General features: G+C 40.1%; 1 protein-coding gene across 3 annotated transcripts in view; it reads left to right on the top strand.

The window, feature by feature from the left end:
- The window catches only part of GALNT9 (polypeptide N-acetylgalactosaminyltransferase 9), a 78,180-nt gene that overhangs the window by 6,044 nt on the left and 50,183 nt on the right, over positions 1-21,953 (top strand). For all 3 annotated transcript variants that reach the window (XR_006100907.1, XR_006100908.1, XM_042442143.1), the window contains exons 2-3: positions 9,834-10,014; positions 21,585-21,751. Coding sequence is in view for 1 of the 3 variants with exons in the window: in XM_042442143.1 (XP_042298077.1) it covers positions 9,834-10,014; positions 21,585-21,751 (348 nt within the window). In the remaining 2 variants the exon portion in view is untranslated. The remainder of the gene's footprint in view (positions 1-9,833; positions 10,015-21,584; positions 21,752-21,953) is intronic.

Below are 21,953 nucleotides of genomic sequence, written 5' to 3'. Positions count from 1 at the left end.
GGGTTTGCACACATGTGGGGATAAACTCATGAATAATCAAAGCCACAAGTGTCAAAGCGGTGAAAGTTGAGGGCCAACTGTAGATTTTGTTCTCTCCTTCAGTGGATGCATTCAAGGAGAGGTCATATGACTAACTGTCAGGGGTGGTATATTTCAGTCTTGACCAACCCAGTATCCTTCAGAATTTTGTACCAGTTCCTATCAGATAGTGCCAGTATGGCCAATAGATAGAAATTATGGAATTTGTAGCCCAAAGTATTTTGTGGTCACCAACTTGAGAAAGGCTAGAATAAGATATATCAAAAACGAGTTTTCATACAACCTAGTGTGCTTCATCCCAGCCCCTTTCTTTGCATCAAGACCTAGAATATATCCAAATTGATAGCCAAATCCAAGTCAATATCCCAAAGACTAATAGGTCAATAATTATTGGCATCTTGCTTATCACCCTTCTTGTAAATGCGAACAACTATGCTCTGTTTCCAGCCCAATGGAATTATGCCTGTATAATCTGAGTAAACACTGGCTAATATTGAGGCCTACCACGCAGGAAAATATTTAAACATTTCTGGAGACATCGTAATTTCTCCTGGGGCATTTGCTCAGAGTGAGAGCTGCAATAAGCTTCTTTCTAGAATATCACACTACACTTTTATAGCGCTGCTATTCCACTTTTACTGCTCTGGCTGCTTCTTGTTGCATTCTGGGATTTGAAGTTTAGGGAGGGGCATTTAGAATTCTCAGCCAGAGAGCTCTTTAGGCCTCACTGAACTACAAATCCCAGAATGCAACAGGAGGCAGCCAGAGCAGTAAAAGTGGAATAACAGCACTATAAGAGTGTAGTTCAGTAATGTGGTAAATCTCAAACACTGACACAGGGGACCAATAAGGCACACAAGCCATTTTGAAAACAATAGCAAGGTAAACCTCTGTGGGTAATCTCCATAAAGCCTGTTAAAATGAGAATGCCATAGATGTGATGAAATTTGCCCTATGATTACTGCTCTGATCCTGTGCATACCAGTGGAAATGATTCCCAAAACTGGTTCTCACTCTTTCTGCTCACAGCTAGTGCTAATTGTTACCATTGTGTTCTAACATATGTGTCTTTTTTTCTGTTTAAATGCCTTATAAGATGATCTCATAACAGCTAAAGTGTCAGAAGAAGTATTATCGTTATTTCTAAGTGCCTGTCAAGAGTAATCCATTAATGCTTTTCAGGCACCTCTACATTCAAGATCAAACCATCTATTGGCTACTACACTATTGGGATTAATTTGTTACAGACCAATTTAGGTCTAAAATTTTGAATAATGGTTTGATAAGCATGAAGATATCTAATTAAGGTCCGGTACATACCACCCCAAAAGGGCGGGCTGGAGGCGGCCACTTTTCCTGAGGAGGGTTGCCACATCAGCCAAACTGTGTGGTCTCCCTCCACCCCAACAAGAACCTGGAAAAATCAGGTTCTTCTTCTGACACCACGTGGACATCACAAGTACGTCATTGGAGCACTTGTGATGTAAGCAACACACAGTGACATCTATACACAGCGTGTCGCTTACATCACGATGGTGGGCCCCGTATGGATTGGAGGCTACCATTACTCCACTACCATGATGTCCTAGGATTAGGGACAGTCTGGTTGGTGCACAGTCTCTAACCCTAGAATCGCCACCTGAATGCCACTTCTTGGCGGTATGGGCCGGGTCTAAGTTTCTAAATTAGAAACTAAAATGTCTTGAATTACATTAAAAGTGATACTTTCAAACATGTGAACTACAGAGTCACCCAAATTGATTGACCACTGTATTCTCTGTACTCCCACAAAAAAATCCATTTAGATTTTGAGAAAGACATGGGGGTGAAACATTTCAAAATTAAATAACAGTGACAAAGGAAAATGAACACTTTCAACCCTGTTGTTAACTTCAAATGTATGAATGCCAGGGAGCAGATTAGCATAAACTGCAATATAATCTAATGTGCTAGCTCCTCTATTGGTGACATAGGTGTAGGCACCCAATGTTATGTTGTGATGTGTTCCATTGAGACACTGCAGATGGCACAAGGAGAGGATCTCTAAAAAATTCAGACCTGGCTTATTTGTTCTTATATCTTGGGGATCTCTAACAACCAGTGTGACTTGAGTGTCTTGACCAAAATTAGTACCCTTCACTTGTTTCAACCCTGCTCTAATTTTTGCTTTGAAATATCCACAGAGCAGGATCCTTGTGTAGGGGTATTGACATTCTAGGAGGGTAAGGATTTCAGATAAACTATTCTAGATGCTATTGGGACCTAAATGTTTTGATATCTAAGTGGAGTGTAAACATTTATACAAAAGACAGAACCAAAATGCATATTCCTAATGAAATGTAGATAGGAACTAGCCAATTGTTGAATATCTAATTGGAAATCAACTGAGATAAATGTAGTAAGGCTGCCACTACCTCTAGTGCATGTTTTGACAGCTGGAGCAGAAAATGAAGAAAATCCATGAAGAGATGGTAAATTAGTTTTAGGAGCCCATGCCTCTTGCAAGCAAAGAATTTTAAACTTTTGTAGATAAGTTGCAAAAAGCTGTGTTGTGGAACTTATTTGTCCAACACATAATATTCCAGAATAATAAATTTAATTGTCAAACTGGTGTAGTTGAATTAGTATCATCACAAATATCCAAGGATTCTGTTTGAACAATGCAACATGCAAAGGAAGTATATTATTAACCCTCTTTGGCACCAAGAATTGTGGTGCAACTGTATTTGTCAAATCATCTTCCTCCATTGCTAGTAAAGCATCAATAGAGCCCCCATCCAGATCTCTTGCAGCATGAGAGACTTCATCAGTGGATACTGAATTTAGCAGTGATTCAGCCCAGTGGCGTGCCCACCTTTGGTGTCACCCAGTGTGCGGGGCAGGATTTCAAAAGGGGAAGGAGTGGGCTTGCCAAGCGTGTGCTTGGAAATTCTCCCCTCCTTACTCCAGCCTGATTTTCCTAAACCAGGTCACAGTAAGGAGCCTTACTGAGCACATGCTTGCACATGCTTGCGCATGCTCGTACGTTTCCCCCTTGCTCTGACGAAAACCAGGCTGCAGCAAGGAACCTTGCTGAGTATGTGCTCACAAGCACCTCCCCCCCTCTCATTGCTGTGGCTTGGTTTTCCTCTGAGGAAAACAAAGCTGCAGCCAGAGGGGGGGGATATGGAGTGTGCACTCAGCAAGGCTCCTTGCTGCAGCCAGGAAAACCAAGCGAGGAAGGAGAGTCAGGGTGGTGTGTGTGGTCAATCAGCAATGTTGTCTGCTGTGCCACACATCTGCGGAAGCTCCGCCTTCTTCTAGCCATGGCAAGGAGGTGGGGGTGTGGACCCACGCTGTTTGTACTGCTGCGCAGCTCTCCTCTGAGGAAAATCAGGCCATAGCAAGAGGGACGAGGCAGGGTGTGGAAGGGGGGCAACTGGGTGTCACCCCCATTGGGTGAATGCAGTCTGTAGCCCCTGCACCCCTCAGTGCACCCGGTGATGTTACTGGTTCAGCCAAGTCTTTGATTGCAAGCAGCATGTTCTTAAGATCATCTAGTCTAGAAGCAATGTGTTTTTGTTCTTCACTGATAGTTAATTCACTTAGGCCCACAAACTGCTTCTCTGTTACAATGCTGGAAGTTTTTTCTGGCCTTGACTGTAGCATGGTCTTGCTAGGAGTTTCTTTAGACATTAACAAACAGGTATTCCTTTTCTCTGTAGACATTCAACTACTATGCTTAGGAATAATGAAGGTGATAGCTAAGTCTCTATAAATCTGCATTTCTGTTATTTGAAAGTTGGACAAAAAAAAATCTTCATTTTCATTAACATAAAAGAGATTGTTGACTGTTCAAATGTTATCACAATTCTCTTATGTGCATATATACTGTGAAGCCAGTCTAAAGCAAACATATCAATGCTATAAGGATGTACAGTGCACCCTTTTTTTATGCAGGGGGATCCGTTCCGGATCCCCGCACGTAAAAAAACCCGCGTATGCTCGAGCCCCATTGAAAGTAATGGGGCTTGTGCCTGGTGGGGCGCGCCATGGGCGCATGCCCCATTACTTTTAATGGGACGTGCCACCCCATGCACCCTGCATGCTCCCATGCGCTCCCGCGCGGCTTTCACCATATGCTGAAAGCTGCATATAGTGTGTCCGCATATACTGTATATGCATCCACTGTATATGCAGAAGTTGCCTCAGAGAAAGTCTGATAGCTCTATCTACCATTTTTGTTCTGTTATAGGCATTTTGCAGCATGACTTAGTTTGCTTGAAAAATCATGTCACAGTTTCCTTTTTCCAGCTCCTTTAAAATAACTAGTGAACTGCTCCTAGAATAACGCCCAGCTTCTTCAACCTTTCCTCACAGGTTTTGTTCTCCATACCTCGTATAATCTTAGTTGCCCTTGTCTGAACCTGCTACAACTTGTCTATATTCTTAAAATCAGTCTCCCATACTTGAATGCATTACTCCAGATTAGGCCTGACCAGAATATAGTGGTACTATTATTTCCCTCAACTTGGTTTATACTGGTGCCAAACCATTTCAAAAAATGTTTCAAAATCTGTGACATTCAGACTGGCAGAACATACATAGATTTGAAATCCAGGCTGACACTTTTATTTGATAAATGGAATAAATAGTGCAAAAGCCAAAACTAAGGCATGGGACAGACTGCCCAAAAAGGGGGGACTCCTGGTGCCTGTTTCTCCGCCAGAGGGAAGCCTCAGCTGCCAAACCGTATGGCTTCCTGCCGGTGGAAAATGAACCCACGAAAAGCAGGTTGTTCTGAAGCTGCAGCGGCATAACAAGTGCGCCACTGGATGTCGCATGGCGCTTACATAACAATGGTGGCACCATGTATACAGGGCACCATCATTGTTACACCCACGTCACGTGCTATGGTTGTGAGGCGTGTGGGTGTCACAAAGGGCCTATACATACTGGGCATCCAGAGGGCATAAGGAATTTAATGATTTGGATTAGTTTTTATTTCAACTACCCTCAGATATCTGAGAGAAATCTCTAGAGTAGCCTTGGTGTTTTTGGAAGTGTGAACACCTGGATCAGACTGGATGTGGTTGGGGGGCAAGCACTGCCATTATTTTTAGAGGGCCAGTGCTACTTGCCACCTTCTCCAAGCCCAACCATCTATTGCCAAAAAAAGTTCCTTTCTCTTGGAAGCCACTTGACGGTACACAGCAGCAACAAATTCTTTGCTAATTTTGTTCTCAAAGGAAACAAGTGGTAATTTTAGCAATTTTCATCCTGCTGTGAGATAGTCTTCAGAGACTATTCACAGTTTGGGACTTGCTTTGTGCAACATGCACATGGGATATTTTTGTACAGAAAATTGCATTTTCTGATCAGGAAGCTGTCTGTGAAGGTTGCTGGGATCGTGGCAAAGATATAAGAATAACAAGCTTATATGAACGGTGGTTTCAGGATTTTGGAAACCTTGAGATCAGCACCCTCAGTGGGCCCTCCAAAAGTGGATATAAGATATATAAAGAGAGGCAGATTTGAGCATTGTGAACATTCTGTACAATGTGATATTCTGATAGCCTTTAGGGCTGAAGAGCGCGGTATAAATACCATAATAATAATTTTTTTAAAACGTGGAAATGATGGAAACTTTAGGAATGTGGCCCCTAGGAAATATGCAGTCTCAGCACTTGCTAAAATTGATCCTTAATTATGTGGTTAATGCTTATGGTAAACATCTTGGTAAAGAATATTGTACATATTCATTTTTACCTGAATATGGTATTTCACAGTCAGGCCACAACAGACAGTTCTATGCTGTTATGGCCCAGTTATTATGCTCTCAGGTGCAAGAATTCTACTTGCTATACTATGGCATAGCAAGGTTCATTTCCTTGCTGTGAGAAAAGGCCTTCAGTGTTATAGTACTCCTCATGGGAAATGATCACCCCTTGAGATTGGACATCCCTCCCAGTTCTGGGTTTTTCCACTCACGACTGAAGATTATTGCCTGGCATCTTCCTATAATATCGTTAGTTACACCTGGTTTTTAGTTCTTTAAGCTAAACTTGGGAGCTGAACTTGGGAGAAAGATAGGATAAAAATAAAATAAAGTAAGTGTTTTAAATGATCTTTAACATTTGTATTATTTTGTTATTTAAGGATTTTTATTATGATTATTTTTAGAAAACTGCTTTATCATTTCTGCTTTTATTGTTAGCCAAACTGTGTTTTTAAATGAAAAGTGGAATATAATCATAGAATTGTAGAGCTGGAAGAGATCACAAGGGCCATCCAGTCCAACCCCTGCCATGCAGGAACTCTCAATCACAGCATCCTGGACAGATGGCCATCCAGCCTCTGTTTAAACACCTCCAAGGAAGGAGATTCCACTACACTCCGAGGGAGTTTGTTCCACTGTCGAACAGCCCTTACTGTCAGGAAGTTCCTCCTAATGTTGAGGTGGGATCTCTTTTCCTGTAGCTTGCATCCATTGTTCCGGGTCCTAGTCTCTGGAGCAGCAGAAAACAAGCTGGCTCCTTCCTCAATATGGCATCCCTTTAAGTATTTAAACAGGGCTGTCATATCACCTCTTAAACTTCTCTTCTCCAGGCTAAACATTCCCAGATCCCTAAGTCTCTCCTCATAAGGCATGGTCTCTAGACCCTTCACCATTTTAGTCGCCCTTCTCTGAACATGCTTCAGCTTGTCAACATCTTTTTTGCATTGTGGTGCCCAGAACTGGACACAGTATTTCAGGTGAGACCTGACCAAAGCAGAATATAGTGGCACTATTACTTCCCTTGATCTAGACACTATAGTTCTATTGATGCAGCCTAAAATTGCATGGGCCTTTTTAGCTGCCTCATCACACTGTTGACTCATGTTGAACTTTTTGCTGCGGACATATCCAAAAAGCCCTTTTTGTTTTTCTTAACCTCTCTGGCAAGCTTGAATTCATTCTGCACTTTAGCTTTTCTGACTTTACCCGTACACATGCTCGCTATTTGATTGAATTCCTCTTTGGTGATTTCCCCATTTTTCCATTTCTTATATGTTTAGAACTTAGTTCAGTTGAAAGTTCATTAGTCATCCATCCTGGTTTCTTGAGACACCTCCCATTTTTCTTCCTTACTAGAACTGTTTTAAATTGTGCCTTCAGTATCTCCGTTTTGAGAAACTCGCATCCATCCTGAACTCCCTTCTCTTTTAGTATTTCTGACCACAGGATCACCCTCAATACTTCTCTACGTTTACTGAAATCCGCTCTCCTAAAGTCTAGAATGTGTGTCTCACTATGCCTGGCGTCTTCTTTCCACTGTATAACAAACTCCAGGAGAACATGGTCATTCCCACTTAAGGATCGCATCACTTGCACCCCATTAAACAGGTCATATCAGTTAGTTCGGATCAGATCTAAAATAGAGGATCCTCTTGTTGCCTCCTGCACCTTTTGAACAATGAAATTGTCTTCCAGGCACGTGAGGAATTTGCTAGACTTTAATGTTTTCACTGATTTAGATTTCCAACAAATATCAGGATAGTTGAAGTCTCCCATCACTACTACATCTCTCTTTTCTGAATGTGTAGTCATCGGTTCTAGAAAGGCATCATCCATGTCCTCCATCTGACCTGGGGGTCTGTAGTAGATTCACACAATAACATCCTTGTTGTTTCCCTCCCCTTTAATTTTTATCCAGATGTTCTCCACCTGGCTTCAAGGACTGAAGTCCTGGACTGCTTCAGTGGTGTAAATATCTGTGAAATATAATGCTATTCTTCCTTCTTTCCTGTTTGGCCTGTTTCTCTTAAAAAGGTTATACCCCTCTATTTCTACATTCCAATCACGTGCAAGTTCTTTTGCCTCCCACTTTTGGGTCCTTGCACTGTTTGCCTTGTTCCCTTTGTGACTATTTTCTCCAGCCCTTTTGCTTTGCAGAATACTGTTTCCCTCCCCCACATAACTCAGTTTAAAGCCCTCCTGATGAAATTCTTGAGACTATTGGCAAAAACGTTTTTGCCAACTGGCGTGAGATGCAACCCATCCCTTGCCAGAAGTCCCTCCTCATGGAACCTCAGACCATGATCCAAAAATCCAAATCGTTCTTGCCAACACCATCTCCGGAGCCAGTTATTAGGATAATCACTGATGAAACTGGAGAGGAAGTCAGTGTAAGCAACAAAGCAGATGTACAAAGTAACAGTTATTTTATGCTATGTTGTTATGTTAAAGAGAAGTATGTGTGGTTTTCATGTTATTGTTCTCATGTGTTGTTTTTATGGTTTTATGTAAATAAAAATATTTTAAAAAACAAAGCAATAAAGCACATGCAGATTTTCTTCTGGAATCCCCAGGTGTGCTGCATTATCCATTGTATGTTTGCATTGTGATCTCTAACACCTCTTCTTTTCCTGATTCCACCTTGCATTTCTTGCATTTCTCACTCTACATATGATAGGAGTCTTTGCTGCAACATTTTGAGCATGACTTTGCTTGCATGGGAAATTAGTGCAATGGTTCTGTAATTAAAGCAGTATTTTGTCTCTCCTCTTTTGTGGATGGGAATGCATATTGATCACTTCCAGTCTGTGGGCCAATGCTTTGTTTTCCATATTTGCCAGCAAATTTTGCTTAGAATCTGTCTTTGTAGATTGTAGCAGTTCTATTGGATATGTTCTCTGTTTATGGTGATTTACTGTTCCCAGTTGCTTTGAGTGCAGCTTTCATTTCATTTTCCAAAATTTGGGGTTCATCTTTGTAAGTTTCTTCTTCCCCATGTGTCATTCAGCCTTTCACATTTTTATATAGCTCTTCTGTGCATTGTCTCCATCAGTTTTTATTTCATCGTGGTTGTGTAGTATGTTCCTCTTCAGATTGTAGAGAATCCCCACTTTTGATTTAAATTTCTCTGTTATTTTTATAGCAGCTTCATTTATATACTGCTCTAAACAGTCTCTAAGCGGCTTACAACTGTAAGCTAATTGCCCCCAACAAGCTAGGTACTAATTTTAGTGACCTTGGAAGGATGCAAGCCTGGGTCGAGCCTGAACCCTGGCAGATATTGAATTCACAACCTTGTGGTTTGTGAGTGAGTGGCTGCAGTTGTTATCCCACAATTGGAATACAAAGTGGCTTACAAATTAAAAGAAAAATACAATAAAAACATACAAAAATGAGCAGGCAGATCCCAGCAGCATAAAGCTTACAGCTGCATCTCTCTACTCTTGATCACAACCTGGAAGCCCCAACCTCAACTGACTGTGAAAGCCTGGCAACACAAAAAAATGTTTTAACTTGTTTCCAGCAAGACAACAAGGACAAGGTTGTGCTGACCTCTCTGGGGAGGAATTTCTTGAATCTTGTGGAAAAGGTCTCTTATTGTTCCTTTTTTGTTGTAAGCTTCTATTTCTCTTCATCGATGGTTGTAGTAAGTATCTTTGTGCACTAATAATTGCACAGTGGCATTCATCATTCTGATTTTGTTCATGTCTGTCTTCGCTTTGCATCTTGTCTTTAATTGCTTGAAGCTTTCCATCTGTCATCCATTGTTTCATCTCTTTGTTTTTGGCCCTACTTTGTTATTGTCTATAGTCAGAGAGTCAGAGGAACACAGATGATAATAACAGCCAAAAAGAACGAGTCAGTATATACAAGGTATATATTCAAGAACTGGATGAGAACATTCTACAGTGCCATGCTGGGGTAATCACACAGACATCTAACTGTGATGTTGATCAAGTCTAGATGGGATTTTGAGCTGGTTGGCTTGCACAGACAAAATGCCTCTGTTGAAATTAAATTGTCTTCTTCTTTCCAGGTCTAGCCAAACCAATGGGATTAGTTGAAGGCCCTGGGGGCCTGGGCCAAGGAGGAATGGCTGCCACTTTGAGAGATGATAGCCATGAATCTGAAACCAAGTATGAAGAATATGGCTACAATGCCCAGTTAAGTGATAGGATTTCATTAGACAGATCTATTCCTGACTACAGGCCAAAAAGGTAAGTAAACTATGTTTTGCCTTTAGTATTGGAATTATCCTTATTCTCATATTGACAGAATGATCCCAAAGGTATAACTGTGTGTTCATGAAAGGCTAGTATTTTATGTCCAAATAACTGATTGAAAATGCCTATTTACAGTACACTTGAGGGTTGTTGTTGTTGTTGTATTCCTTCATCCTTTCTGACTTATGGCAACCTAAGGTGAACCTGTTGAGGTTTTTTTTCTTTTCTTTTTGGCAATATTTGTCCAAGGGGGCTTTGGCTTCTCCTGAGGCTGAGAGAATGTGACTTGGCCAAGTGGGTTTCCAGAGGCCAACACTCAAACCACTACACCATGCTGGCTTACTTATGTGAGAATACACTTATAATATCTGTAAATTAAGTGTTACAGCTATATAGGTTAATATGAAAAACACCTTTGAGTATCACTGTCTTTGGGGGAGGTTGCATAACAAAATCAGTAAGAATAAAATATCACAGCATTACTAACAAACCACATATTGTCAAGATCCAGTGCCAAGTTAGAATGATAGCATAAATGATAGAGCGAAAAGTGCCAGCCTGTGGGCGGAGTCGGGGCTGAGCGTCTTTATGCTCGATGTGCTTACGCTGCTGCCAGGGCACCATTTTGGCACACGCCAGTCCACACACTGTACACCATGATGACAGCCCTCCGGTGCTGTGTCCAAACGCCGCAGCACTGAAGGGCCACCATCATACCGTGCCATGGCAGATATAGCACCCTTTACAGGGCGCAAGAAGGAGCTGTGTTTTGATGCTCCTTTTTGCATCCTCCAAAGGCCAGATAGAGGCTGTGGCATGCAGTTGCCATGGCCCTGATTTGGGCAAAAAGGGGCGGTGTCTCATCGCCCCTTCAGGCCAATCTGTATAGTGCCAGAATCTTAGAATCATAGTTTAGGGCTATCCAGTCCAACCCCCTGCCATACAAGAATACATAATCAAAGCACTCTCAACAGATATCCATCCAGTCTCTGGTTAAAAACCTCCAAGGAAGGAGCCTCCACCACACACCAAAGGAGCATATTCCACTGTTAAACAATTATTACTGTTAGAAAGTTCTTCTCAATGTTGAGGCAGCTTTCTGTCAAATTACAATGTGGACTCTCCAGACTGGGGTGGGAAGCATGTTTTCTCCAGATGTTACACTGCAACTCCTATCATTTCACACCACCTGGGGCATGGTGAATAATTCTGGGGGTTGCAGCAACATCTGGAGATCCACATGATTCCCACCCCAGCTCTAGATATTGCTGGACTACAACTCCCATTATCCCTCACCAGTGGCAAGGTTGGCTGGGACCTATGGGAGCCATAAGTCAACACTGGGAAAGCCATCGTTACCATAAATAGGGCGACACATACACACAGATACACCCATCCATTGGAATAGTATTAGTTATTATTATTAGGGCTGCACCTGATGTCTAATTAATGGAGAGTAAATTCAGCCAGTCAACTCATACAGCTAGTGGGAACTTATCTGTGTATATCAACTTCTGTGAATTCAGACATCCATAATGTCTTACTGAACATGATGACTGTTTGCCGATTCCAAGATCAGAAGCCACATACCTCAATAGTGGAGAATGGCCATTACCATCATGTCCTCCTTGAAGGCTTCTCAACGACCTCTAGTTAGCTGATGTGGGAAACAAAATGCTGGTTTATCAAATCTATCACAGTTCCCGTGTTTTGTCTTTGGGCCATCTAGGGCTATAGGCAGGCATACCTGAATATATGATAGATTTGGAGAATATTTTCTGATTCAGAGTGTTTGAACTAAGTTGCTGGAGAATCTTATGACAGAACAGATGGCCCTTAAGGGTTGGCTTGATGCCGCCCTTTTGATCACTGGTTCTGGGCTGCAGCAACCACACGCCGTGGCCCCGGTCTGGCATCATTCCGGCCCAAAAAGAAGCATCAAAATGCCGTGCCTTTTGGGGGCTGAAAAAGGGTGGCTTTTCTGTCACAGCACCGGCTTTTCGGTGCTCCTGCAGCATGTGGTGTATAAATGGCATGCTACCAGAGCGCTGCAACACTACCCACTGGCTGGTTGGGCAGATGGTATGACACCAGCTTGGGAGCAGTGTCGGGAAGTGCATCATCTAAACACCATGCCCCCACACTGCCTCCCAAGCCGGTATATTGTGCCAGTCTGTTTTGCCTCTTAATGCACAATTTATTGTGTTGAATAGGAGAGGGCCAGATTCCTAGTATTAATAATGGGTGTGGCTTTATGCTGGTTGTCAGTAAAAGCTGCTGATGTTGTTTGGAGTTTGCAATATTTACTTTTTGAATTATAATTTCAGAATCACCCCAGTCAGTATAACCATGTTGGCTGGAGAATTTGAGGACTTGTAGTCCAAAAAATTAACTTTCTAAGCTCTGTCAGGATCTGCTCCCTCCTCCACAGCTCAAAAACCTGTATTCAGTCAGCAGGAACTTTTATTTCAGAACAAAAGGATTACATGGGTTTTACCCTGATTTGTTTACAAATTACAACATACCTACCCTCCCAACCATATTTGCCTTGTCACCCAGTCTCTTGTACCCTTTTGGTCTGCACTTTCCATTTCCCAGAAAAGCTCTGAGAAAAATCCTTCCCCAGATTGTACCAGGCAACAATCTTGTCTTTGAACCACCACTCATTGTTTACACTAGCACTATGACATTAAACCCCATTAATATATGTTATATAACTTTTCTTGTTGCTTTCCTGACTTATGGCAACCCTAATGCTATCACCCTAAAAGACTATCATGGGGTTTTCTTGACAAGTTTCTTCAGGGATCGTTTTCCATTGCCATCCTCTGAGGTTGAGAGGTTGTGACCCACCCAAGGCTTTCCAGTAGGTTTACATGGCCAAGCAGGGATTTGAATCATGATCTTCGTCCAGCACTCAAACCGCTACACCGTGCTGGCTCCAAGGACTTTATCACACAGTGACCTATGTGCTGTCATCCCAAAAATGGTTAAAGTGCCGTCACTCCAGAAAAGCAAGCCCATTTGCTAATGTTTATCACACGCAAGAGCACAACAAGGGGTTAAAGGCACAGTATTTAGGGTAAGATTAGAATTTGGCTATCAAATGGGTGAGGACAAATCTCCATTGCTTGCTTAGAAATATCTGTTCTGAGCATGCTCCAAACTGTCACTTCCACAAGTGCCTCGCCCACATGCTGCAGGGAGGGAGGGAGGGGGAACCAGGGAGGGAAGCTTCTTTGCTATAAGAGCCCTAAAAGTCTGAGGAAGGCAGACAAACTCCGTCAAACCACAAAGACACACAGCTACACACAAGTCATATGAGTCCTATTTCCTCTGAGGATGAGAGAGTGTGACTTTCTGAAGGTCACCCAGTGGGTTTCATGACCAAGCAGGGTCCCTGTCTGTCATCCATCCATCCATCTCTGTCAGTCTATCTGTCTGTCTGTTATTCATCTTTGTGTGTGTGTGTCATCCATCTATCTATCCATTTACCTCTCTCTCTCTTTGCCATCTATCTATCCACTTACCTATCTCTCTCTCTCTCTCTGCTATCTATCTATCTATCTATCTATCTATCTATCTATCTATGCACTTACCTCTCTCTCTCTCTCTCTCTCTCTCTCTCTCTCTCTCTCAGAAAGAGAAGTTCCATAAACTTTCTTGGTTCCAGCAAGGGCTGAGCCTCCCAGATGCCCTCCTTTTCCAGGACATGTCCTCCATTTCTCCCTGCTGTCCAAGAGGACTTCCAAAATGCTCTCTCTCTTCTTTTGCAAGCTCCAAAACCAGACACAGACACACAAGACAGAGAGAGAAAGGAGGAGGCTGGGGCTAGAAGCCTGCCTAATTCCATGTCCTCCTTTACCAGAACATATCCTCCATTACTTCCAAAGGCTTTCTCTCTGCCTTCTCCCAGGAGAAAGCAGCAAAGAGGAGGAAAGCCAGAGAAGAGTGTGTGTGTCCCTTTAAATTCTCTCTCTTTGGCAAAAAAGGCACCCTGGGAAACAAAGTTGTGGGAGGCTTGCATTCCACATGGCTGGCATTAGTGAAAGGAGTCAGTTCGCAAGCAAAAGGAACTCCGAACTCTGTAGTTTTGCGAATTTACTTTCCCCTCATTGACTTCCCATTCACCCTAGATTCCCTGCGTACTGGCTGCTGCGTTGTGTGGAAAACAACTGCGTATTTGCCCTTGAAACCTGAATGACCCTGCATTGCCCCCACTTTAACCTTCCAATTTTGCCCTGTGTGATAACGTCCTAATACTCCTATAATTCTAAAATACAAGTATACTATAATAACCAATTTAATATACCTTTATAAAATAGCAACATCCATTTTAGGGCAGAATATGCCAGATTTAGCTATGCTAAATATTTGTTATCAGCAATAAGAACATCTGAAGCCTGAGCATGGTTGGTCATGGTAACTGAGGATGATGTAAGATGGAGTTGTACAAAAGATGAAATCCTGAATGCCTTGTAAAGGCTGCTGCATGCATGGATGGACTGCTTGATACTTCCTTTCAGGTATTGCTTGAAACTCTATCAAGGTTCAGCATATAAGGAGGACTTTTCCCCTGCTACATAGCTTAGATGTCCAAAATGGTCTTTTACTTTGACTGAAATTAGGAGCTGGCTGGTTTTGAATGAATGCTTCTCCAATGTCAGTCTTGTCAATTCAGAGAGGCTAGAGGTTGAAAGGATCCAAAAAAGCATGTTGACTTGTCCTTGTGAGGCAAGAATGTTTCTTGAAGCTTACTTTGGATTTTACCATATGGAACACAGTAGAGAGCCTTTAATTATAACGATATAAAGACATTTGAGCTCTTCTTCCCCATCCCAATTACACCATGTGCATATACCTCAACAACACATTCTCAAGCTATCTCTGCTGTCACTGTTACTACAATGTCTGAAGTTGGTGTTTTCATTTAAGTACTTTCTCCTTTGAGTGGCTTTCAAAAGATGTTATATTTATATCCTACCCATATCTCCCAAGATAGATGTCCTCCCTCCAACATCATTGAGACTGACCATTTGTAATATGTTAATGCACCCAAAGGAATGCAGCCATGCTAAACTGTCCTTGGTAGACAGAACTAAAAAGAATACTCAATAAATTTCGGATAATAATTTTCTGTTTAAAAATTCCTATTGAGTATTCCCAGGCATAGTTTAAAATTTAAAGTATCTTATTAAGTGTTTCTAAGTCATCTTTCAACATTCCCAACAGATATAATTTAGACTCCACATTTATCTTTATATTCAACATTTTCTCTAGTTCATTATGTATTTTATTCCAAAAATCTTTGACCACATGTGTATCATAGTACCAATATTTTTGTGGCAATTCCAACTTTCACCTTTATTATTTTTATATATTTTAGATATTTTCTCAGGTGTCAGGTACCACCTAAATTGTATCTTGTAGTAACTCTCTTTGATGCCATAACTTAATGTGTACTTTATCCTTTTTTCCCATTTTTTCCCATTCTTTCAATTGTATAGATTGTCCAAAGTCTTTTGCCCAGTTTATCATATATTGTTTGATGGATTCTTGTTCCATTTCCAGGCTTAATAATAATTGGTACATTTTAGAAATGGTATGTTGAGTCTCGTTTTTCAAATTCTGTTTCTTCCTTCTCAATTAGGAATGTCTTTCAGTCGATTTTAGACCTCTCATAAATTTTTCTGTATAAGAACCAGTTATCATATCCTTTCTGTAATAATTCTTCCATTGTTCTGATTCTATCATTTCCGTTTACTATTATTAAAAGATCTTTGTATGTGGGCCAGCTATCCTGTTTTATTCTTTCTCTGGCGAAGAAAGCCTCATTGGTTGATGTTCATCTTGGTATCCCCTTTATAAGTTTATTTTTATATTTTAGCCATATCTTAAGCAGATTTTTACGAATGTAATGGTAATTAAATTATTTACTTTGACTTTATCGTACTTCATATATGCATGCCAACCATATATTAAGTCGAAACCTTCCAGTTGCAACACTTTTTCTTCTTTAATTCTGATCCATTGTTTGACCCAATCTAAACAACATGCATGGTAGTAGATTTTCAATTTTTGTATGCCCAATCCTCCCTTCTCTTTCATCTCTTGTAAAGTTTTCATCTTTATCCTGGGTTTCCTCTTGTTCTAGATGAAATTTGATAAGTCCTTTTCCAACACTTTAAAAGGTATATCATTTGATATTATCAGAAGTGATTGGAATAGATATAATATTTTGAGTAGGACATTTTTACATAATTTTATATAAATTCTTTATAGTTGAAATTCTTCCCATCCACAACATACTCAGTTTCGACCATCTTTATAGGTCCTTTTTGATTTCTAGCCACATTGCCTCATAATTGTTTTTAAATAATTCAGAGTTCTTTGTCATTATGTTTATTCCTAAATATTTTACTTTTTTCTTTATACTGAAACCTGATTTTGCCGTAAACTCTTCTTGTTGTTTTTTGTCATATTCATTACTAATACATTCATTTTCTTTTCATTAATTTTTAAACCAGCATACTTTCCAAATTCTTTTATGGTTGTTATCAATGTTGTGGCACTTTCCAAAGGATTAGATAAAGTTATGGCCATATCATCAGTGTAAAATTTTAGTTTATGTTCATATTTCTTAAGTTTTATTCCTGTGATATTTTCCTTTGATCTAATTGTATTGTTTAATATTTCTGTCACGGTAATATATAGTAAGGGAGAAAGAGGGCAACCTTGTCTAGTTCCTTTTTGGATTGGACAGTTATCAGTTTTACTTCCGTTTATCAATATTCTAGCATTCTGTGATTTATACAGTGGAACCTCGCCATACGCGCACTCGCCATACGCGGCCTTGAGCATACGCGCTCAAGCCACGGCGCACGCGCGGGGCGGAAGGGGTGGCGCGTCCCATTCAATTGAATGGGCATGCGCGCCTGTTGCGCCCCGCGCGAGCCCACGCTGCCGCGCACGAGCCCCATTGTTTACAATGGGGCTCGAGCATAGGTGGAAATCGCCATACGCGGCGGGATCCAGAACGGATCCCACCACGTATGGCGAGGTTCCACTGTATATCTCCAAAATCCATTTAATGAAACTGAGGCCTAATTGAATTCTTTCCAATGTTTCAATCAAAAAATCCCAATTGACATTGTTGAATGCTTTTTCAGAATCAAGAAATATGAAAGCTGCTTGACAATTGGGTTTTTTATCAAGATATTCCACTAAATCTATAATATTTCTCACATTTTGTTTTAAATGTCTGCCTGGTAGAAAGCCCACCTGATCGTCGTTGATCCATCCAATTAGTATTTTCTTCAGTCTTTCTGCAAGTATCATAGTGAAAATTTTGTAGTCATTGTTGAGAAGTCTGATTGGTCTGAAATTCTTAATTTCGTGTACTTCTGATTCAGTTTTGGGAATTAATGTCGATGACATTTGGGAATTAATAAAGATGATTTCCAAGTTTCTGGTATTCCTTCTGTTAGAATCGCATTCATTGTATTCTGTAGTGGCTTAACAATCTCATGTTCTAATTTTTTATAATACAACGCCTTAAGTCTATCTGGCCCTGGTGTTTTACCTTATTTTAATTTTTTTATTGCCATTGAAATATCATTAATTGTGGTTTCCTTAGTTAATTCAGTTCTTTGTTCTTCATTTATTGGGGTTATCTCCTGATTTTTTAAAAATTGTTTAACTTCTTCCTTCCTTATTTTAGGTTGTGAAAATAATTATTTGAAGTAAGTCTTTAGTAGTAAGAAAGTAAGCAAAATTTTATTCGGTCATTGACCAATACAAAAATTGACAATATAACAATTACACAGTACAGTTATTAAAAAATTGTCTATACAATTTCAGATACAATTTCAGATCAGCTGTAGACATTTAAGCTTCCATCAACAACCAATTTGGGGCGTAATTTACATACAATATAGCAAAATTTTGCCACCTTGTGAAGAACATTTGGTTTTCGGTTATCCAAGAGATAACGTAAGTAGAAAGTGTCAGTATGACCAGGGTATTTATTTAGGAGAGGCATGATCAGCTGATGGTGAATATCTTTATAAAATTGGCAGTACAAAAGAACATGTTCTGTCGTTTCAATAACACCACCATCACACCGGCAAAGCCAAGATTCATAAGGCGTTTTCCTATATCTTCCTTCTAGCATTGCTGTTGGCAGAGCATTACAGCGAGCTAAAGATAAAGCTCTCCTAAATTTGGATATTGTGACATGAGATAAGTAGAAAGCTGGGGAAGAGACCGACATTAGATTATTTACCACTAGGAAATAATCTAGTCTAGGAAAAGCAGCAATTTCCATCTGGCCTTCAATGTCTAAGATCCTTTGTTTAATAGCCAATTTTGCTTGATCTATTTCCAGCTTTAGGATAGTAACCCTGGAAAGTCCTAGAAGATTCAATTTCCTGATTATAGCTATTTCCCAAGAGGATTCATGAGTGTCTACCAGGATTAACTGTGCTAATCCTCCAGGATTTTTATTTAATTTAAACCAGTATGTGAAAATGTTAATCCACATACTAGACTCAGTTTTACTAATCTCTGCTTCCCTTCGCAATACAGCATTTGGTACACAGCGAGCTACCTGGAATATCTTCCTCAAAAACTTTGTTTGTACCCGTTCAAGGGCAGTCATGTCATTATAAGGTCCTAATTGAGCTCCATATAGTAATTGTGATCGTACTTTGGCTGTGAAAAGTTTAATTGCGGCGGGAATAAACTGGGCTCCCTTGGAGAAGAATTAATTTTGAATAGAATTTGTCGTTCTTTGGGCATTTCGAATAACATAATCTAAGTGAGCGTGTCTTCTCCCTGAAGCTTGAAATACAATCCCCAAGTATTTAAAGATTTTAACCTGTTCAATAAGCTGCCCCTCCAGCATCCGATTTCTCAATTTAGGGCATTTAGAGAAGGTAAGGATCTTAGTCTTAGAGAAATTTATTATTAATTTTTCCTCGGCACAATAGTGAACAAGAGATTTTAGGGCTCTCTTAAAGCCTATGGGGGTCAGAGATAAAATAACTGCATCATCAGCATATAATAATATATTGATATGTCTATTAGCTAACTTGGGGTGGGGTGGGGTGAAAGGAAGAGTTGCTCGGAAAGGAAATTAGCGAGTTTATATAGTAATTGAATAGGGTTGGGGCCAAAACACACCCTTACCTGACTCCTTTCCTAACTCGGATTTCCTTAGAGACATGTCCTTGGCTACTACATCTTACCTTCAGACTAGTGTTTTCATGAATTTTAACAAGTAATAGAAGAAGGCATTTATCTATAGAAGTATTCTTTAGTTTTTCCCACAGTCTAGGTCTAGAGACAGTGTCAAATGCGGACTTAAAATCGATGAATGCTATATAAAGAGGTTGTCCTGAGTGAGAATACTTCTCTACTAGGTGTTGTAATACCATTGCATGGTCTATCATTGATCTACTGGCCCTAAAACCTGCCTGCTCATCCTTCAAGACATTCTCAGATTCCAGCCAATCCTTTAATTTAGCCAATAAATGTTTGGCATATATTTTGCTTATCTGACTTGGTAGACTGATTAGTTGAAAGTTTGTTGGGTCATCTCTTTTGCCTTTTTTATATATACTGGAATTATAGTGGCAAGACCCCAATCTTTTAGGATTATTGCTGATCGATCTATTGCAGTAAAAAGTGTGGATAGTACTGGTATCCAGCAGTCACAGGTAATGAGATCTGCTCCAGGAGCTCTTGCTGGTTTAAGCTGGTTAATTAAGTTCTTAATTTCTGAACAGGATACTGGGGGCCATAAGGTGAGAGATGAAGCATCTAACATCAAGTCTACTGTTAAATTCTCAGTTTGATCATACAGGTCTGCAAAATGACTTTCCCAGATATTGACGGGTATCTGAAACAAGGGATTATATATATGTGTGTTAGGGAAGGATGGAGCTATCCAGAAGAGGATAGGGTTGTTTGCATTGGCTGCTGTTATTAAATTTTCCCAAACTGCTTGAATGGCACTCCTTTTTTTGTCTAATCAATTGTTTATATTGTTTCTTTTGGTTCATAAGATCTGTCACAGAGTAGTATTTTGGGTTCAATTTATATTGTTTGAAAAGGTCTTTGAGTGAGATCCATGCCTCTCTGCACTCTGAATCGAACCAATTTTGTCAATTTTTTGGTTCTTGTCTGTTACTATTATTTGTAGGAGCAGTTAATAAAGGTTGAATTAAACTTACTAAGGTATTGAAATTAGTCAGTACATCAGTGCCTGTTCTCTTTCTTTTTAGCTCTCTCCTTTTCTAGTACTTTAGAAGTATTGTTATTCCTGAAAAGAGTTCACAAGTCAATTAGTTTCTGGGCAGCTTTAGTAAGAAGGAGTACTCACTTCTCTGGTAAGATATGAGAGCTGTTTAGAAGATCTCAGTTGTTTAGAAATTAGAACACATCATATTCATATGCAGTATATTAAGCAAATATATTAAAACAATAAAAATAGTAGAATATAAATTTCACTAAAATATTAATAATTCATTAACTAATAAAAGAAAACCCAGGGTGAAGTACCTGGTCTATCAATTTTGTCTGTTACAGACATTCTGGGTTTTAACTTTAATAGACTTAATAACCAGGTCTGATAGATCATAGTCAATCAATCTTTATTTAGGGTCTTTGACCAAAAATATCTCAGAATTGGATACATATTAATAAAACACTCATATAAAAATAATGATCTAGGTAAAATCAAATTAAAACAACAACAAAATTATACAAGTAAACAGAGAGCATTACGCACCAGCATAAAGGAAGCATTCTTCTAAGATCTCATTTCCAACTATTACCAGTGATTCTGACCCTTAAGCTATTCAGTAGTGGAATAAATTGCTTCAGAAAGTGGTGGGGTTTTTGTTGTTGCTGTTGTTGTGTCCTCTCAAGTCATTTCTGACTTATGGTGACTCTATTGTGGGATTTTCTTGGCAAGATTTGTTCACAGGAGATTTTCCATTGCCTTCCTCTGAGGCCGAGAGTGTGTGACTTGCCCAAGGTCACCCAATGGATTTAGATGGCCAAGCTGAGAATCGAACCCTGGTCTCCAGAGTCACAGTCCAACACTCCAACCACTATGCCACATTGGCTCTCTAGAGTCCAGAAGGTGGTGGACTCTCCATTTTTTGAGGCCTTTAAATTGAGTTCTATCATCTTTCAGGAATATTCATTGTGCATTTCTGTATATCAGGGGGTTGAGGGTCCTTGTGGCCCTTCTAACCCTAAAATTCTATGATTCTATGTGATTATTTTTACCCAGCATACAGTTTTTTTGTGGGGGGGGGGGGGAAGAAAAAGTAAAAGGGGGGGGGGGGGATATTAAGCTTTTATAGGGGCAAAAATGTCTTGCAGCAGTTGATAGTTTTTGATCACTGATGATGAGAAAGTTTGCAAATATTCCTTACATCCTTAGCAAACCAGCCATGAAAATTGGGGACATCTACTTACCCCAGGAAAGGAAAGGAATTATTTCCTCCTGTTGAATGCTCAGTGGGTCTTACTTCTCTCTTTGTTCTCTCCAGGTGCAAACAGATGTCCTATCCTGATGACCTCTCTCAGATCTCAGTGGTCTTTATTTTTGTAAATGAGGCTATTTCTGTCATCTTGCGCTCAGTACACAGTGTTGTGAATCATACTCCATCTCACTTGCTCAAGGAGATTATTCTGGTGGATGACAACAGTGACAATGGTGAACGTTCATAAAAGCTGTTTCTTTATTTTTCTGCTTCTTATTATTTGTGTCTTTTTGCTTGTATTATTTGTAGTGACAGAAGACTGGAGGTGTTTTACTTGTGTATTTCTTTTCCCTATGTGGAGATGGTATGCAGTCATGTGCTCTGTACATGGAAAGAACTGTAGCTCCATGGTAGAGTACACAAAACGTTCCATTT

This window comes from Sceloporus undulatus, chromosome 10 (assembly GCF_019175285.1).
Source record: "Sceloporus undulatus isolate JIND9_A2432 ecotype Alabama chromosome 10, SceUnd_v1.1, whole genome shotgun sequence".
Lineage (NCBI taxonomy): Eukaryota > Metazoa > Chordata > Lepidosauria > Squamata > Phrynosomatidae > Sceloporus > Sceloporus undulatus.
This window is presented reverse-complemented; position numbering and strand designations above follow the sequence as displayed.